Source organism: Myxine glutinosa, chromosome 12, assembly GCF_964187855.1.
Source record: "Myxine glutinosa chromosome 12, kmMyxGlut1.1, whole genome shotgun sequence".
Classification (NCBI taxonomy): Eukaryota; Metazoa; Chordata; class Myxini; order Myxiniformes; family Myxinidae; genus Myxine; species Myxine glutinosa.
Genome location: NC_136272.1, coordinates 17,213,208 through 17,233,736, shown reverse-complemented (window position 1 = coordinate 17,233,736; position 20,529 = coordinate 17,213,208). Strand labels below are relative to the sequence as shown.

The following is a 20,529-nucleotide window of genomic DNA, read 5'->3' as shown; positions in this document are numbered from 1 at the left end:
AAACGAGGGAGATTAATCACGAAAATAACACGTCCCGTCGTTCAAAATATACGCGGAGATCGGGCTTATCTGTCTTTGTCGTCTTGTATTGTTGGTGTCCAGCACCGCTCCTTCCGGCCCGATCGCACACCACGAGGCCCCTCGCTCCAAGCACCACGCGTCCGACGCAGGCCAGCGGCTCCACTTGACCAGGGACAGGAAGGACTCCTTTCAACTCCACTCGACTCGACGCGGGAGTGCTGGCAGCCAAGTGCCAACGAACTGCTCAGTGCCAACTGGGTGTGCTCTCGTGTGTCTCCTGCGACTCCCTACAACCCGAACTGCACTCGAACTGCGACTGGAATGGCGTGTCCTCTCCAACTCTCCACCACCGCTCAACTCTCTGGTGCCTGCCTGCGTCTGCCACGAAATGGCGTCCGACCGTCGCCTATATTGGTGGCCGATGACGTCACATTGGCGCACTCCTCAGCCAATCAAAGCCTCCCGCGACTCCTGACATCTCCCGTCCGTGACCCCGCGGTCCTGGCATAACACGTGCCGGCCAGGTTTGTAGGCCTTTGGAGGTGTACACGGTGGCGGCCAATTGTGGTGGTGTTTTTGACCTGGTTTCCTGTCAATTTAATACGAAGTCCTTGTCAGGGAAAGGGGATTATTTAATGTTGCGCTAAGGACCTAACTAATGTTTATGTGGTTTGCAGTGCCATAATGGACAAAGGTTTGACTACTAGGTGAGACTCACAGGGGCGTTACCTTTAATCCCTCACTATTTAACACTCGAATCTCCAGGTAGATCCACACTCATACATCTTACCCCGACAACCGCCTGAACATCAATAACTTATTACATGTAGAGTCCCTGTCACGACAGCCGAATACCTACCTATTCAGATCTACCTAGCTCTAGATGTTGCATTACCAAATTCATAACAATATGTATATGTTTGGCTGCAGGTTTGGGTTTCATGAGTTGGTGGTCAGAGCTGCGAATGTGTATTCACTATGAATATTGACATAGATTTTTACTTCCCATGAAAAGCATGCAAAAACAACAAAAATACAACTACAAGGTATCCCATAAGACTGAACCATTGTTCTTCGCTTCACCCATCTCTGGAATCGCGTCCCGGAAGCCGTTGCTGCCAACCAAATAAAACTTTACCTTGTAGTGCGGTGCTATGCGCACGACTTATCTTGCCAATAAAGGAAGCAACAACGTATGTAACCACAAGTGTCTTTATTCCACGGATCAAACTATAGCACTGCCGTGCTCGGGGCTCTGTGCCCCATGTATATCCCAAGGCCACGCCTACCCCTCGGGCGTGGCCGACTCCCTCCTGGTGCGCGGAATGATGTCATCGCGCCTGCGAGCCATCGTGTCCGCCACAACCTCATCATTGAAAATTGTCTCCATTGTCTCTAATGCATTAAGGAAACTAGTGAGGTACCCTTGCTACGCACGGGTGGGAGGCCAGAAGCAAACAGGCAATGCAGATACCGCGAATGCTAAAGCATGAAACCAATAAATTCCACATTCCTGTAGCACCTTCAGTCGCACGTCAGACATGGACAGCAAGTTCGTGAAGGACTTCCATGAAAAACGTACCCGTTCGCAAACAAACGGGTATGTTCACATATATAAACATCGATCGTGGGTCTGTGGCGAATCTGCATATGGCGATCCGCGAAATTCACGTTTAGAAGGTAGAAATTATCACGGCATGTCATCATTTACTTGAACTCGGTATCTCTTTTTTCATTCTAAACAACATATCTCCAATCACAAATGAATCACAAAATATACTTTTAATAACATTGTTAATGTTTCCTTCATTGTAAAAACTACCAAGTCAACATTAAAAGGATTTTGAGCCGATAGGTGTTACGGCCTTGGCAAGATCGATGGAGACAGCAATCTGTTAGCTTATACACCGCCCAAATAGCTATGTGGAATTCTCTCATGCAGAGATTAAACCCACATCGTTTGAACTTTGGCCGAGGTCATTATTTACTTTTAATGATGTTTGTATACGAATCAAAAAGAAGATAATTGGTTTTGGGTCGTCCTTTCCGCATATCTCATGGGATTGTGAGTTGGAGAGATGGCCGTGATGGCGGGGAGGGGGTTGGCATTCTCTCAAGCAGGGATTCAACCCATGTCCTTATAAAAGGTCTTTGTCCGAGGTCACCGAGTCCGATCGGTGCAGCTGTGCAGCCGTTTGTGCGGCACCTGGGAAAATAACGTTATGCAGGAGTCCAAACCTGAAAATGCTGGAAGCCAAAGCTGAAATTGGAAAAACAATATACCCTATTTTACTCCAGGAGATCCCAGGATTACCCACCCAAAATATCGTTGCGATCGGTTCAGCCGTATTTGCGGTACCTTCGAACGGACAGACAGACAGACGGACGGACGGACATTTGGTGAATTATAGTAAGATGATATGTGAGCAGCTTTAATTATTTGATTCTACAAGGGTCTCAGCCTCTAGGCTCATGGAGGAGCCGAATGCCCAAGGGAAGCAGGTTCACAAACTATCAGGAGGTATGACAGGATAGATATGCACAAGGAAGGAGGAGGAATGATACAAAACGATTTGCAATTACCTGGGAGGAACGGACCAGAGTGTGCAGAAGAGGTAGTGGTGATGGGAAACACGCTTGAAAGACTGAACTGATGAGGACAAAAGGGGCGATTCCACAATCAGGAGAATAATAGGATGAAGGAGTGCAGGTGGGCAACCAGGCTAGACTTTGAGAGGGTGATTAAGTGATGTGAGGGTTTCTGGAGGAGCTGAAGGTAGAGCAGAGGTAGGAGAGGGCAGGAGGAGAAAGGGCAGACATGAGCTTAATTGTATAAAATAGCCCATGGACTTGCAGCCAATGAGAAAGTGAATCGTTGGGAATTCACCTCCTGCCTTGAGATATCAATGATTCGGAAGACATTGATATCAATTGTCGACCCCCTCAAGAGGAGCCAAGTCTGTATCCACCTCGGTAATCTCGTGAAGAACGCGAGGCTTGAGCGAATGCAGCTTTTCTTCTTTCAAAATCCTGTTAACTTGAGGTCTTTGAAATGTTCAGCTGCCAAGCTGCTTGCTGTACTGACATTTAGTGAGACGCTTCAAAAGCTCCAAGGATTTCTGCTTCCTCATTGTGAACTGGTTTGGCCCGAGGCCTTCGTTCTGGAGATGGCATTCCTGTTCAGTGGCATCACGATTCATTTTGCAAATTGTCTTTTTAATCGTTGCGGACTCACTTCCGCCATATTGCACAATCATTACTGATTGGCTCCATTCAAACCCACGTGTACTTTTAAAACACCACTTGGGATTGCAAATGGTTCCAATTTCATCACCTACTTGTGGGAGAAGTATCGTAATAAATGCAGAATCAAATGTCAATATATTTGAACTTGGAAGGCTTTATTGGTATCCTTCTTGTTTCAGATCATTTAAAAGGCTGGAAGGGCACTCTGCGGGGCGGATACCTCCGCAAGGCTGAACCGTTTACGTTTTGGATCCCACTGATAGGCCGGATCTGGATTCGGATCTTCACCAAAATCGAATCTGCTCGTCCTTGTCACACATCCAACGTGTCCACCAAGTTTTGTCCGAATCCCTCAATAACATTTTGAGATATCGTGCTATGTATCGTTTTTGGCCCTCTCTCTCTCTCTCAATGGTGATGAATCACTAAATAAATTAAATTGATATATGTGGGAAAATTACGCGCCCAGACCAGGAATCGAACCCAGGTCCTCTGGTGAACTGTACCAGAGCTCTGCCATCCGAGCTATCTGGGCAACCCTGACCATAGTGACCAAGCATGTAGTTTTCCCACACATATGAATTGCCACTCTCTTTCCGTCACTGCTTCCGGGGTACTTGCTGCCAACCATAGGAGCACTAACGGCCTGAACACGGGAGGGTCTTCCTCCAATGGGGGACAAATCCATGTCCGCTATTACAAACACCACTGGGGGCGTAGTGAAGGAACCACCTTTAGAGGCCATTTTCCCCCGCAGAGCAGGGGTTGGCCTTTTTTGGACACCATGGTCCCCTTTTTGAAACAATGTTTTATGGCCGGATGCCCTTCCTGCTACCATCCCTGTTAGTCGCCTCTTGCGACACACAGGTAATTACCAGTTATCTGGTACTCAATTTGCCGACCTCGGAAGGATGACAGGATGAGTCAACCCCCCTGGCATTAATTCAGCGATCGACTGGGATTCGAACCCAGGATCCTAAGATCCCAAGCTGGCACCCTAACCGCTAAGCCAACACGAGGTGTTTGGGGGAATAGTGAAGCAATTAGATTAATGAACAGGATTAAAAAAATTAATTGACAAATGTGGGAAATTAGAAAACTAAAGAAATTCTACTGTCCAGATCCATACATAACCAGAACTTCACCAAAATTTAAACTTTTTGTCCTCACATACCCAACCTGTCCACCAAATTTCATTTGAATCCGTCCACGTTTAGATATCCTGTTCACAGAGAAACAGACAGATGGGGCGAATGCATAACCTGCATCCTACACCGTCGGTGGTGGAGGTAATGAATGGCTCAGCCTTATCCCAGACACCCTGTAGGCCTATATTCAAAGCAGCGACTTGTTTTGAATACAAATACACTCCATGTTCAAATAAATTCAGAATAACTGGGAAGTAGCTCTGCCAAACAGCCGACATATTTTTTTATGAGAGAGGATAAGACTCGTAAAAGAGCTGGATAAAGGAGAATGAGCACCAATTATGGAGCAGAGAGGCACAAACAGACAAAAGCCAGAGGTAGGTAACAACGGTAACACAGACACAGAGGAAGGTCTCATCATTGTGAATAATTCCAAGGCAATGTCTGACCCAGGAGACCTGCTTGGAAATGCGATTACTCATCACAGATTTAAAGAAGGAGGATCTCCACCTCTGCTAGAGTTTGACCACAGAAGTGGATTTAGGGGGTTTTTAGAGAGAAAGAGGGAGAGAGAGACAGACTTTGAGATGTCCAACCATTTAATTTAGTATTTTCTGGGTGACTGGCCAAGGGTTTATTCATTCCAGATAAGCAGCCAAGGAAGAGGCTGCAGCCTGCCCATCTGGAGGGTGAGGAACTGTTCAACACATGATGGAATTACACCTGTGAATTGGCATGAAGAATGCCTTTTGAAAGAATTCCTCGAAGCCACTGGCAGAAAGCTGCTTGAGCCGAACATGCCAGACAGTGTCCAAAGCTCAGGAAACGTTCAGAGAGACCGCACTGACCCGGTAGTTGACATTCAGGACCTCCGTCCATTGTTGAGTTGAGCAGAGGTAAGTCAATGATGTGCTGGCTGGGATAGTCTGCGATTTCAGACCTTGAGAAGAGAGATACGACGGAAGATCTACACCAATTAGAGATTTATTGATTAGAGACCTTGATGGATCTATTCTGCACTTTAGAAGAAAAGGAGGAGGTCCGTTAATTGGCTGAAGTCTGCTGATCTCAAAAAAGTATCATTGAGCAGAATATGTTGACGGTATTTCAAAATGTCTAAAGTCAGAAGCAGATTCCTTCAAATAGAGTTCATGAGGGTAATTTGGTGTTTCATGTTTTTTGGGGGTTTTTTGTATACGAGATCGAGGCTCGTGTAAGAGCTAGCGCATAAAACACAAAAAACATAAACGGACACATAAAACAATAAAGGGAGGGGGAGACAAGATGGGGAGAGAGAGGGAAGCACACAAGCACAACAGGAGAGAACAGCGACATCGGGAGATCTGTGGGAAGGAAAGGGCTGGGGAGGGGGAGGGGGAAGAAAGGGTACGGTACACGTAGAAAGGTACACGGTATAAAACAAATGGACACGACTCGGAATTTCAGGAATGAAGTTAGATAGTGAAAGAGGTGGATTTGAGGTGTATTAACGGTGGTAGAAAATATCAAGGTTTTGGATGGGGGACGATAAGAGATGGTGGTGAACAGCTGTTTTAAAGACCTGGAGGGAGGAGTGGGATTTAAGAGCATGAGGGAGTTTGTTCCAGAGGCGGGAGAAAAGAGGAATAAAAGAGTGATGGTGAGCAGAGAGTCTTGATTTTGGCAGTTTAACCATAAGAGGGTTGCAGGCAGATCTTGTGCTTCCTGCAGGAATATTTGGGGGGCAGAGCACAGAGAGAGCTGGGGGAGCAAGGCCGGAGAGGAGTCGTTAGAAGACAGAAAGACCACCAACCTGCTTGTGGTGAGAGAGTGAAAGGCCCTCAGAATCAGCTTCATTGCGGGAAATGTCAATGATCCCGAAAGCTTTGGTTAGAACGAGTGCAGTGGCCTCGGCCCTAAAAATTAGGTACACCCCTACCGGAGGTATAACAAGCTGGGACCGGTCTGATTTTAACCGACTGGGCCTCTAGTTTTTGAAGAATGATGTTGTAGTTGCAGCAATTTTGTACGACATGCTAAATTAACCCCTTATTTCCGACAACATGCAATAAAAATCACAGACTGGTCAAACAAGTGGAACATGTCTTTCAATCCTGACAAATCTCACACTCTTACTATGTCTCTCCGAAAAGATCGACTGGACAACCCTCCCATCTACTTTCTCAACAATCCTCTCCAAGAAGTTCTGTCGCTCAAGATTTTGGGTCTCACTATCTGCCATGATCTTTCTTGGGAAAACCACATTTCCAAGCTGGCCTCCAAAGCCAGTCGCCGACTGGGCATCCTCCGTCGTGCGAAGTCCTTCCTCGGCACACCTGAGCTCCTCACCACATACAAGGCTTTCATCCGCAGCTCAATGGAATACTGTTCTCCCCTATGGGCCGGTGCTCCTGCCTCACACCTAGCTCGGCTTCACGCTGTTGAAACCAAAGCTTTCAGAATTATTGGAATCTCCCGCGATGAAGCTATCTCTGAGGGCCTTTCACTCACTCACCGCAGGCAGGTAGGTGGTCTTTCTGTCTTCTACCGACTCCTCTCCGGCCTTGCACCCCCAGCTCTCTCTGTGCTCTGTCCCCCAAATATTCCTACAGGTCGCACAAGATCTGCCAGCAACCCTCTGATGGTTAAACTGCCGAAATCTCGGCTCTCTGCTCACCTTCACTCTTTCATTCCTCTTTTCTCCCGCCTCTGGAACAAACTCCCTCACTCCCTTCAATCCCACTCCTCCCTCCAGGTCTTTAAAACAGCTGTTCACCACCATCTCTTATCTTCCCCCATCCAAAACCTTGATCTTTTCTACCCCCGCTAATTCACCCCAGATCCACCTTGTTTGAAATTCCAACTTCTTTCCTGGAAGTCCTGGCAGTGTCCATATGTTTTATACCTCTCCCACCGCCCCCTTCCCATGCCCCCCCCCCCCCCAAAGCCCTCGCCCTCTCTCAGATCTCTCGATGTCTCCATGTCTCTCGGTCCCTGCTCTCAAATGTTGTGTTTGTGTCCTTCCCCCTCTCTCCCCATCTTGTCTACCGCTCCCGATGTTATATGTTTTATGTGTCGGTTTGTCTTTCTGTGTGATTAATGTTCGCTCTTTCACGAGCCTCGATCTTGTATACAAAAAAAAAAAAAAAAAAAAAAAAAAAAAAAAAATGGACCCATTTAATCATTTTCTTATTTCATTAAAATAGCCCTATAGATTTTTAGTTATGGTGGTTACATCAATGTTATTCATTGAAATGGACCTGTAGCAACCCATTTCAGGTCGTTTTAAGCTGCTAGGAGGTTAGGGGGCCAAAACTATACCCCAAATTTGGCAATTTTTGGCAACTTTGACCGAAATGAATTTTATTTTCCTCTTTTATATCAATAAAACCTGTTATTTCAGTGACAAACCTGATTTGTTTTATTGGTAACTATGTCTCATTGATATAAAAGCTTGTTTTAGTGCAATGTAATGGGTACAACACAGGCCATTAACCCATTGTTTGCGACTGCACGTAACAGTCCAATTTTCACCAATTTGCCGAAATCTCTGCATTTAGCCTGGTTATCTTAAAACTGGTGGTTGCATCACCGTCTTTCATTGAAATGGACTCATATCAGTGTATATTAAGTGGTTAAGCGAGTAGGGGAGTTAAAGGGCCAAAGATGTACCCTAAATTTGGCACTTTTTACCAAAAAATTGAAACCGATCTCGTCTTCCATTCTATGATCATCATGATAATCAGTACCAAAATCTGATTGTTTGATCAGCTAGAAACAGTCTGTCGGAAGTCTCATTATAAAAGTCTCTTTTAGGACAGTGGAAGGGCACAGCATGGTCCATTAACCCCTTGTTTACAGTGGCACACATAACCGAAACATAACTCACCTAAAATCTGGTTGCATGGTACGTGTCTAGGCCTATGTGTCCACCTCCACTTCATTGTCATCTTCGGATATGTTATTCTGATTTTCACAGTCCGTACAGGAACAAGCCTCTATACACTCTAGTCCAGCAAGGAGGCAGGGGCACTTCCTTCCACTCAAACAGGCCTTGTCAGTGCAATAGAGGTGTGTGAGATCACGAGCTTCAACCGGAGCAGATGGCTGGGTGGACATTGTCTGAGTGATGCCCCCAGCAACACAAGCAGACCAGCCATGACCAACAGGATCAATCGGTTCTTGTTGAGCAATATGGCTCTCGCACCATATGCGTGTTTGATACCTTGCACGAAGGACATGCTGTTTGAAGGCGTCCTCCGTTGGTGGAAGCATTGATGCTGACTTGTCGGTTGTTGTGGCCAGCATGTAGCGCAAGGCATCCAAGGTGTCAATGTCCTTCCCCTTCGTCCCGTACAGGAGGAGAGCATAGGCTCGGGCTACTGTTACAGATGTGGCTACATTGTCCTGATGGAAGGTCTGTAATTCGGATACTGCGTCCACATTTTTCAACAGTTTAGAATAGGCAGTCTTCTTGCCTATTCTATTCAATGAACAAGTTGTGTCACACCCTGTCAGGGCATGGGCAGCAGGGAGACACTCACAAACAGTTTTCCCTAGTTGGTTTCCGATGATGTGCACGGATATGTAACGTTCCTTTCCGGAATGTCCATTGTCCAGCATACATGTACACATGGTCACTTAACAGTCCTCTGCTGAAGTAGTAAACCAGTAAGACAAGGACGTCTGTGTCATCGCAGCGAACTATAATTCTGTCATGGTCTTTCGTCAGGCTGCATGCACGCAGGATCATCCTGGTGTCAGCTTCCTCATGGTTGCTGTAGAGACTTGACAGGGACGATACACCAGATGGAGTAACAGCATTGACTAACTCCCCGTCACTGAAACCTCCTGCAAGATGATAGCTTTTCGGTTTGGAATGTGTTCAGCTGCATGCTCCTGGCTGTACGTCGATATAAAATTCGCAAGGCTTGCCTTATTACCAACCCATTTGAGAAATGACCTGTAGTTCGGAACAGGTCGGCTTCTCAGGATCTGATAAGATGGAAGCTGAGCAGCAGAAGCACCCCGACGCTCTCTTTCTGCTGTCTTAACAGATGGCACACTGTCATAGCGGTCGAAGACAATGGTTACACTGGTTAGCTCCAAGGTTTGGTTTCTGAGAAGTCGGATTGTGCGTTTCTGAACAACTCCGGCCAAATTGTTGAATGTTCTGAAGTGGTTCTCATTCAGTGATTGAACCATAGCCATGCCGTCGATGATATACGCGGACGAAATCCCTGCTGCGATCTGTGGTAGCTCTGCTAAAACCTCTGGACAATTTGATTCAAGCTTCTGTGCAAGGTCAGCCTTGTTCGTCTTTCTCATCATTCCATCGTCATGGAAGAGGGCCGGTGGTACTGCTGCCAGTTCATACTTGAGGACGTTCTTCAAGTCTACATCACGACTCCTATAGACTGCCAGGAGCCGCCGGAACAACACCTCAGTGTCAATTATCAGCTTCCGATCCTTGTCATTTGGAAGGGCCTTCTTCATATCCGCAAATGTCGACACAGTGGACTTCTGCAGAGGTTCCCAAAACCTTTTCGTAGGCTCGTCTCCAAGTCGTTCCTTGACAGAGTCATCAAAAACAACTTTACCCTTGTCTGGGATGCCCTTCATCGAGTCTTCAACCTTCTGTGAAACTGTTTGACCTGTTGTGATGTTGGTTAGATGGTCTGGAACATTCTCCAAGTCAAATGGAACCTGGCATTGAGTACGAAGGTAATTCCTTCATGCCATTCACATCCCTTCTGTCCTTGTTTAGACGGGCTTTCCCCAGCTCTTCGTGCAACTTTTCCTTTGCCCCAGAGTTGCAAAGTTCTTTGAATGCTTCTGCGTATTCACCTGTGATGTGCCGTGTCATTAGCCAGCGCAGTAGTGCACCTTTGCGCAAGGTGAAACCAACCACACACCCCTGACTCTTAGCCTCGCGATTGACGGTTTGTTCTAGCGCTTGATCTGTTGGAACACAGTTGAAAGCACGACTGGCCGATCTGCGGACAACAAAACCTCCCTCCATCATGTGGCGGTACATCAGGGGCTCTTGTTCTTCTAACTGCTTCATCTCTGCAATGTACACTGGAGTGTACCGGGCATAGTTGATTCTCCCAGCAAGGAAGAAATAAGGGACAGTTTCCGTGATTGCCTGAATATGCATCAGGAAGTTTGCTTCCCGGTCGGCTCGTAACAATCGCAGCAATATGTTCCCAGACTCCAGAAAGCTATCCCAGAAGCCAAATGTACTGGAACATTGTCGTCCTTCTTTTTGGAAGAGATCTAGCGTATGCAACACGGTTTGGGGGATTGTGTCTTCTGCTTTCTGGCAAGCAGTCGCACACGTAGTCGCATCCTTGGACTTGAAGGCCTCCTCAAGATCTCGTATCACCTGCTTGGTTTCATCAGTCAGCCATGGCAAGTTGTTCTTGGTGGCATAGGTTTCAGCTGAGGTCAGGAACATATGTGAGAGTGCTTCGTGCGCCAAACGGACACCTTGGATTCCCCGTGCGTACTGCTTTCCTTGGAGCATCTGGCTAGCTGTCGCGGCGGCATACACATCAGAGGAGGTTAGGATGTTCTGAAGGCCACCATCTCCGAATATCTTACCAATGCTTGCCAAGAAAGCCATTGTGAGGTGCATTCCCCCCAGCCGCATGGTAACTTTGCCTACCAGCAGTTCTGGTCTGCTCCACAAAATCTGTTGTGCTTTGCTATAGATTGCAAGGTCGGCAGTTATGAGAATATGATGTTGCCCCAACTCTTTGGCTATCTGTACTAGTCTGAGCAATGTTGTAAATATGGTGGAAAGGTCAGACGGTGAGACATTGATGAATGGTAGATAGCGAATCTTTGTGACTGGGACAGTCCTGGTGCTCACGAGGGCATTGAATCCACTCCATGCAGGAATGGACGAGTCGTCACCACCACATGCCCTTGCCACTTCCCATACCAAGTCTTTCTTCAAGACCATCGAAGAGTCATTTTCGAATTGACCCTGCTGACAGCTCACGGTAGGTTCCGGCTTCTTTGCTGGCTTGTGATAAACTTGGATGGGTTGTTCTTCGTATTGTCCAGGGTCCAAGGATTTCTGCTTTGTGCGAGGAATGGATGCTAGTTCATCAGTATCCTGAGATCGTTGGTACAGGACGATCGCCATGGCATGTGTAGTGTGTTTACCATCGATAGTCTCTTCATTCCGATCGAAATTGTCAATGGCGGCATCTACTATGGATCGGATGTCTTCCAAGTTGAAGTTAGAAATACCGCGTGGAATGGGGTGACTGGATGGTCCTGAAAGCTCATCAAGAGCTGCTGATGTTAGAAACTTCAGTATATCATCATAGTTGATGGAGTGCCCAACAGAACTGAGAAGCTCTATCAGTTCCTTACTGCCATTTCACACCAAGACCGAATGTGATGGGGGTCTGTGTATTACAAGAGAGGGCAATGATGTTGTGGCAGATACCCAGAACCCTCAAGTCAGCATTACCAGCGCCACAATGATTGGCCTTATCAAAGCATTCCTTCGACGTGCACCATGTTATGAAGTCATACAATGTCTCAGGAACGAAGTTCTTGCACTGCTGCATATTCAGGTCCACACTTGGAGTGTAGTGGGTAGTCTGAAAGCTAATTCCAGACATTGAACTGCGCAGAATACCAGCAGCTTGATGGAGGATAACAGCGTTATCCAGTTCACCCGTATCTTCACTATTAGTGTATTCACATTCACCAGATTCACTGATCTGAATTTTCAGCGCTGCAACCTTTTTCAAGGCATCACCAACACTCACTTCCTTGGAACAAACTAGATCGGACTTGCCAGGCTGGGCTATGAATAATAGTTTGTCATTAAAATGATCCTTCACTGGGCTCCGTGCTAGTATCAGGAGTATCAGGCCTACCTTCATTGAGCATTTCAATGAATCGTTCATGTAGAGAGGACAATGTCACAAGATTCCTGCTTCTTGATAGAATAGTGCACTCAATTTCCTTACTCAAACGCAGAACACCCTTATCGAAATCAGTCAGAGATTTCTGAGCTTCAGCCTTGCCCCTGTCGGCATTGATATTTCGTGGTGAAATATAACGACTATATAATGACCTATGGTACTTTGCATCATATGCAAACAAGTCTGGGTAAGCTAACATGCGCATGCGAATTTTGTCACCTAGTCTTTCTGAAGAGGCTGCTATGATGCGGTCACGAGTTGATGCCCCAGTGCCAGTGGCAATGTTGGTCAGCTTTTCTTTTCTAATGTTAGATGACCCACATATGAGACAGTCTGTTCTTATATTGAAAGCAGATGTTTCAGCTCGCCGAAGCCGTGTTGGACCACTGTGACAGTCAGGTGTATCATTACCAGTGCTAACCGTTCCACTGGGATCGCTTTGCACGTACTTCAGGTTACTCGAGGATGTATACCAAGCTCTGCATTTTGTGTGGTATCTAACCGTAACAGTTCGATTTAAAATGTCATCTTGGATTTTAGAAAGTCTCTCATGAACATCATCTTGACGGAGTTCTGCGGCATGAATAACGGCTTTGATTCCCTCCAGTGTTGTTTTTTTTTACGAATGGACAATCTGCATCCAATGGGTGACGACATATCACACAGTTGTCGTTGGCATTGCTGCTTGTTCGTATCCGCTTCTTGGGAGGTTCTTGTGAGAGGTCCATCTTCTTTCCTGAAAGGAAGAAAATAGGATTCAGTTCGGTCAAATTTGGTTTTAAAAATGCCAAATTTGGGGTATAATTTTGCCCCCCTAACCCCCCTAGCAGCTTAAAACTACCTGAAATGGGTTTCTACATGTCCATTTCAATGAATAATATTGATGTAACCAGCATAACTAAAAATCTATAGGGCTATTTTAATGAAATAACAAAAAGATGAAATGGGTCCATTTATTGCATGTTGTCGGAAATAAGGGGTTAATTTAGCATGTTGTACAAAATTGCTGCAACCACAACATCATTTTTCAAAAACTAGAGGCCCAGACGGTTAAAATGAGACTGGTCCCAGCTTGTTATACCTCCGGTAGGGGTATCTCCTAAAATAGAGCCCTTTTTCAGCTTCGGCCACTGCACTATGGGCGTAGCTGAAAAAGGGCTCTATTTTAGGAGATACCCCTAATACAGCGTGAAGCCGAGCTAGATGTGAGGCAGGAGGACCAGCCCAGAAAGGAGAGCAGTATTCTGTCAAGCTGCGGATGAAAGTTTTGTATGTGGTGAGGAGCTCAGAGGTGCCAAGGAAGGACTTTGCACGACGGAGGATGCCCAGTCGGCGACTGGCTTTGGAGGCCAGCTTGGAAATGTGGTTTTCCACATTCAGTGAAAGCCCCTCCTCAGTGAAAGACACATGAAAGCCTGCTTGGAGTTTGCAAAAAAGTACCTAAAGGACTCTCAGACTGTGAGAAACAAGATTCTGTGGTCTGATGAAACCGAGATTGAACTGTTTGGCTTCCGTCTGACTGCTCTGCCATAAAGCCCAGATCGTTGGAGTGTTGCAGTGATGGTTGTCCTTCTGGAAGTTTCTCCCATCTCCACACAGGATCTCTGGAGCTCAGCCAGAGTGACCATCGGGTTCTTGGTCACCTCTATTACCAAGGCCCTACTCCCCCGATTGCTCAGTTTGGCCGGGCGGCCAGCTCGAGGAATAGTCCTGGTTGTTCCAAGCTTCTTCCATTTAAGAATTATGGAGGCCACTGTGCTCTTGGGAACCTTCAATGCAGCAGAATTTTTTTTTGTCGGCTTCCCCAGATCTGTGCCTCGACACAATCCTGTCTCTGAGCTCTGCAGGCAGTTCCTTCGACCTCATGGCTTAGTTTTTGCTCTGATATGCATTGTCAGCTGTGAGACCTTATATAGACAGGTGTGTGCCTTTCCAAATCATGTCCAATCAATTTAATTTACCACAGGCGGACTCCAATCAATGTGCAGAAACATCTCAAAGATGATCAAGAGAAATGGGAGGCACCTGAGCTAAATTTCAAGTGTCATAGCAAAGGGTATGAATACTTATGTCAATGTGATATTTCAGTTTTTTATTTTTAATAAATTTGCAAAACTTTCTAATATCCTGTTTTCTCTTTGTCATTATGGGGTATTGAGTGTAGATTGATGAGGGAAAAATGAATTTAAACAATTTCAGCATCAGGCTGCAACATAACAAAATGTGAAAAAAAAGTGAAGGGGTCTGAATACTTTCTGAATGCACTCTAAATGGAGTCATCACTGTTTGGAGGACGGTACAGAACACATATGAACAAAAGGTGGGAACGGAGGGGAAGTCGTAGCCAGAGGTACTCCTGGGGGTGGGGTGGAGAGAGGGCAGTGCCGGGAGAGTGAGGAAGAGAGTTTTTGAGAAAGAGTCAACATGTGCAGCTTCCTCTAAATGTTGCATTCAATGACACGAATGAGAGTTCTTATTTAATTCCGAGCCGAGCGCCAAGACTTTTATTCTGTACAACCATTCCTCTTGTTCTTAAGTAGAAAACAAGATACTGTCTTATGTTAAAATTGAGTCAATTGTGAAATGTCATCCGTTGACAAAAGGCCTAGTTCTCCTCTTGGTAACAACAAAACATTGGAATACGTTTCTGGGCTTGCGGAGGCCATTCTCACGGTTACGTCACAAAATGCAATCCTGGATGTTGGCAGCACGACGTGGCTGGAATCGAGTTATCCCTTGTGACCGTGAAGGAAATTGCTTGGATGGAGAATCAGGAAGGTCATTAAATAGTGAGTGAGAGTTTTGCGTTATTAGGAACCATTATTTAAAGGGCAAACCTTCAATCACATGTCTCAGACAGCACGAGATGAAAGGTTGGCATCGGTGTGGGATAAAGAATTAGCAAATTTAAATGCCAAACTCGCGACCACAAGATTTCACCCCGCATCTTAAACCGAACAGTTCCAGTTTTCGTGAATCGGTGCAAGAGACAATCACCACCTGATCACCATGGGGATGTGGGCATGCATCTGGTGATGTAAGATATCGTATATGCCCTCTCTCCAATGATCATGAAGATATGGTTGGTGGAGGCCCATATCATTTACCAAGCACCGATGTGCGATGTGCGCAAGACGGGTGGTGACCCATATTTGCCCCATATTGAGTTCATCACATACTGAACCCTCCGACGTCCGTCGTCGTCTGTCGTCTGTCATCCGTTAACTTTTCGACGTTAACACTCTAGCGTCCACAAATATCAACCGATTCTGATCAAACCTGACATGCAGCATCCTTACCCCAAGGACCAGGTTGGTATTACATTTCAGCCCGATCCGTTGAAAAATGGCGGACTTAGGCGACCATTTTGTTTTTGGTCATAAAAACGACGTTAACACTCTAGCGTCCACAAATATTAACAGATTTTGATCAAACTTAGAATGTTTAACCCTTACCACACAAGGTAGGTTGCTATTGCATTCCAACCCGATCCGTCACAAAATGGCCGTCATAGGCCGCCATATTGTTTTCAGCTCCGAGCAGAGGAGCCAAACAAACCTGCAGCCAAACTATTGCTATTGTTTCAGCAGACTTTAACGTCCACAAATATTAACAGATTTTGATAAAACTTAGAAGGTTTAACCCTTACTACACAAGGTAGGTTGCTATTGCATTCCAACCCGATCCGTCACAAAATGGCCGCCATAGGCCGCCATATTGTTTTCAGCTCCGAGCAGAGGAGCCAAACAAACCTGCAGCCAAACTATTGCTATTGTTTCAGCAGACTTTAACGTCCACAAATATTAACAGATTTTGATCAAACTTAGAAGGTTTAACCCTTACTACACAAGGTAGGTTGCTATTGCATTCCAACCCGATCCGTCACAAAATGGCCGCCATATTGTTTTCAGCTCCGAAACGACGTTAAGACTTTATCGTCCACAAATATTTATGGATTTTGATCAAACTTGGCGTGTGAGACTCTTACCACACAAGGTAGGCTGCTATCTTAAGTCAAATCTAGTACAGACAACTGACCTACTTTAAAGTTGTCTAGTCAGTTAAGTTGAGTTCTGCTTCCCTGGAAGCTCTAATTTTTGCAGAGCATCGGGGGTGCTCAAGATGTGAACAATTCCATAGCTGTGATCCAATCCTGAAAGGGGTCGCCACTCTTTTTTATATACATGGGCTACGTCTCGTTATAGAGCGCACACACACAATTATACTAACGAGCAAAATACTTAGCACAGCCACTGAGCTTGGGGAAAGTGCCGTCAATAACGTCACTTCCTGTGATGCTCTGGGTACCAGCGGCATCACACCAATCGTGCCGCTTTTCTCATCGTACTCTGTGAGGCATTTCCTCAAGAGGAATTTCCTTCTCCCCATGGATGCCAACCGATGGGAATTGTCCGTGCTCTACCTTTTCAAACAAGGAAGTCTTTGGTAGGTTTAGTCGCCGACAACCCGACCATGCGGCAGGGAGCACTGGGTTACATGTTTAACCAGTGCCAGTCCCAAAAGGCTGACCTGATCTGAAAATGTGTTAAAATGTTAAAGGATGCAGAAATTTCTACCCTGAACGTCCATCAGTATCTAATCCCACAGCACTGATGGCAATTCATCAAGGTTCCGCCCACTCCACCACCAAGCTGCTCAGAATGCCACGGGCGAGCGGAGGCCTATACATATGCAAATGTGGAAGTACACCCAGGGTACTAGTGATTTTGCTTTTTCTGCAGGGTGGTGCAATCAGTATCCTGGCAGCCTACGAGCGTCCCAACGACTTCTCTGGCCTCGTGCTCATATCGCCCCTAGTCGGATTGAGAGCAGATGTCGCAACGCCTTTCCGGGTGAGTCGATGGTTCCACTTCCCCTGGGAGAAAATGCCAGGCCCTGTGTGTCGGTGCATTTTCTCCCATTTACAATTCTGCTCCGAACATCTCAATAAGGGTTTGTCCAATCCTCATACACTGTGCTGCCTAGTTTAGCTGGTGCCTTTTCTCCCCTTGCATCGTCCATGTTGATGTGCTGTCTGACTTAGTTATTTTGCTTTAAAGGGCACAAGGTAAAGCACGTGAAATGACCTCAGAGAACAGACTCCTTTGCCTTCTCTTATCAAATGCAGATGGAATTCATGGACACATCCTTTGACCTAATGTGCATACGTTTGGCTGCAGGTTTGAGTTTCCTTAGTTGGTGGTCAGAGCGGCTAAACTAAACATAACACTGTAAATGTGTATTCATTACGAATGTTGACAGATATGTTTACTCAGCATGGAAACAATGCAAGAACAACAAAAATAAATCTACAAGGTATCCCATGAGACTGAACCATTGTTCCTTGCTTCTTCCATCTACGGAATCGCCTTCTGGAGGTTGTTCTTTCCCACTCTTCCCTCCAGGGCTTCGAGCAGGCAGTGCACCACCACCTGGTGTCACCCCCCATCCTGACCCATGACCTCTATTAACCCCATTAACCCTTCCTAATCCAACCATTATACTTGTTGGTTTTGGTGATTCCTCCCCATCTCTATCTTCCTTTTTTCTCTCTCTCTCTCTCTTCCTTTCCTGTTCGTCTTTTCCTTGCCAGTTGTGCCCAAATGTGCGGAAATTCAATGAACAAATTCAGGTCAATGCATTCCTTGGACATCATGTTGGTGATAAAAATTACTGTACCGATGGGCGAACATGACCATTAGCAATGGATCGTCACCATCATGGTGCATTTATCGGGTCAGAAGGGCCATATTATGGTTGATGATTGGTACGCCCGATCACAAACTCTCCCCCTGGTTGGTGACGCAGTAAAGCAGAGGTAATGCTCTTGTGTGGCAGATGGACATTATTGCTCCCAGATCAAGCAGATTCAGCGCTGTTATGGGACGACGACTGTGCTTTACTGCTTTAACAACAAGGAGGCACCAGCAGTATATATATATCATTTGATCGGGGGATCCCAAAGGAGAGTGGGGTGGAGGGTTAGGGGTGTAGGGAGCTCACCTCCATCACTCTTCCTGCTCTTTCCACCTTATGGTTATATCAAACAGGTTAAATGATCAATCTACTCCCAACATAGCTTCTCTCAATGATTACTTTGACAATTATAAATGCAGACCATTATTTATAAGTGTCCATAATCTACAGTACCTTCAGAAAGTATTCACACCCACTGAATTTTTTTCACATTTTGTTATGTTTTTGTTATGCCAGAATTTAAAATGGATTCAATTTAGATAGTTTTGTCACTGATCTACACATAATACCCCATCATGTTAAAGTAGAATTTTGTTTTAGAATTTTTTACAGGAATAATAAAAAATTAAATACAGAAATATCTAATTTACATAAGTATTCAACCCTCTAAGTCAATACTACGTAAAAGTAATTTTGGCAGTGATTACAGCTTTGAGTCTGCATGTGTATGTCTGTATCAGCTTTGCACATCTGTATTTGGGGAGTTTCTCCCATTCTTCCATGCAGATTTGCTCAAGCTCTGTCAAGTTTGATGGGGAGCGTCAGTGAACAGCAATCTTCAATTCTTTCCACAGATTCTAAGTGGGATTCAAGTCTGGGCTTTAGCTGGGCCACTCAAGGACTTTCACGTTCTTGTTCAAAAGCCATTCCAGTGTTGCTTTGGCTGTATGGTTGGGGTCATTGTCCTGTTGGAATGTAAATCTTCGCCACAGTCTAATGTGTTTTGCTCTCTGAAGCAGGTTCTCCTCAATAATTTGTCTTTATTTGGCTCCATTCATTGTTCCCTCTATCCTTACATGTCTCTCAGTTCTTGCCGCTGAAAAGCATCTCCATAGCATAATGCTGCCATGACCATGCTTCCCGTTAGGGATCGTGTTAGATGGGTGATGAGCTGCGCTCGGTTTCCACCAGACCAAATGTCCAAAGAGTTCAATTTTCGTCGAATCAAACCACAGAATATTTTACCTCATGCTCTGAGTCTTTCACATGCCTTTTTGCAAACTCAGGGCATGTTGTCATGTGCCTTTTTCTCAGGAGTGGATTCTCTCTGGTCACTCTCCCATAAGTCCTAGATTTGTGAAGTGCTGCGCAGACTTGTCCTTCCGGCAGGATCTCCCATCTGAGGCAAGGAATTATGCGGTTCTGTCAGAGTGGTCATTCGGTTCTTGGTCACCTCCCTGACTAAGGTCTTTCTTGCCCAGTTGCTCAGTTTGATTGGACAGCCAGCTCTAGGAAGGGTCTGGGTGGTTCCATATTCTTTCCATTTCCTAATGATAGAGTTTACTGTGCTCTTTCAACCTTTCAACACTCTAGAAATGGTTTTTTACCCTTCCCCAAATCTATGCCTCCTCACAATTATATATCGGAGTTCTACGGACAGATCCTTGGACTTCATGGTAGAGTTTCTGCTCTGACATGCACTGCCAACTGTGGGACCTTATATAGAAAGGTGTGTTTCTTTCTAAATAATGTCCAATCAATTGAATTGGCCACAGGTGGACCACAATCAGGTTGTAGAGATATCTCAATGATTGTAATCAAAGGAAATTGAATGCACCGAGCTCAATTTGGAGTGTCATAGCAAAGGGGTGTGAATACTTTCTGTAGGCACTGGAATCTGTCATTCATTTCATTCCTTGTTTTCGTGCGACGTGTCTGAAATATGATGTTGCTTCCCTTTTGACCTGGACTTTCACTGATCTTCATAACTAAGCTTGGACGTGTATTATAAATATAAAAATGATACTTAGGACACGATATCTGGACACGTGACACCTCTCATTGAACTTGAGGCTTTCTTATTAAAATTATGGATGGAGAAACATTAGTCCCTCTTTTAGAAACAGAACACCGTCAGGGTTCATCGATTCTCACGAGACATCTTTCCAAAATTGATCATTGCATGTAAGTGTCTCTCAAGGCATCAATAAAAGATTTTTTTTTGTCCATATTGCTAATCGTATGCTGGGTGATTATTGAAAGAGTGAATATGAAAATAATATTTTTTCCCCATCCACACACACAGAAGTTCCCCAGAACCACAGAATTTCCCATAAAATAATAATATTTCTGTTCACCACCATCTCTTATCTTCCCCATCCAAAACCTTGATCTTTTCTTGACAAGGTAGAATCGATTCAATTTTACTGAAGATCCGCATCCGGATCCGGCTAGTGGAATTTTAAAAAGTGATTCTTCACCATTGG

The 20,529-nt window shown here is 45.4% G+C and overlaps 2 protein-coding genes across 4 annotated transcripts in view; one reads left to right on the top strand and one right to left on the bottom strand.

Moving 5' to 3' along the window:
* ABTB1 (ankyrin repeat and BTB domain containing 1) overlaps window positions 1-20,529 on the bottom strand; it is a 156,027-nt gene that overhangs the window by 8,176 nt on the left and 127,322 nt on the right. The gene's annotated exons all lie outside the window — the stretch shown is intronic.
* The window catches only part of MGLL (monoglyceride lipase), a 79,474-nt gene that overhangs the window by 43,641 nt on the left and 15,304 nt on the right, over window positions 1-20,529 (top strand). For all 3 annotated transcript variants that reach the window (XM_068133170.2, XM_068133169.2, XM_078766524.1), the window contains one exon: window positions 17,089-17,199. In XM_068133170.2, the coding sequence (XP_067989271.2) occupies window positions 17,089-17,199 (111 nt within the window). The remainder of the gene's footprint in view (window positions 1-17,088; window positions 17,200-20,529) is intronic.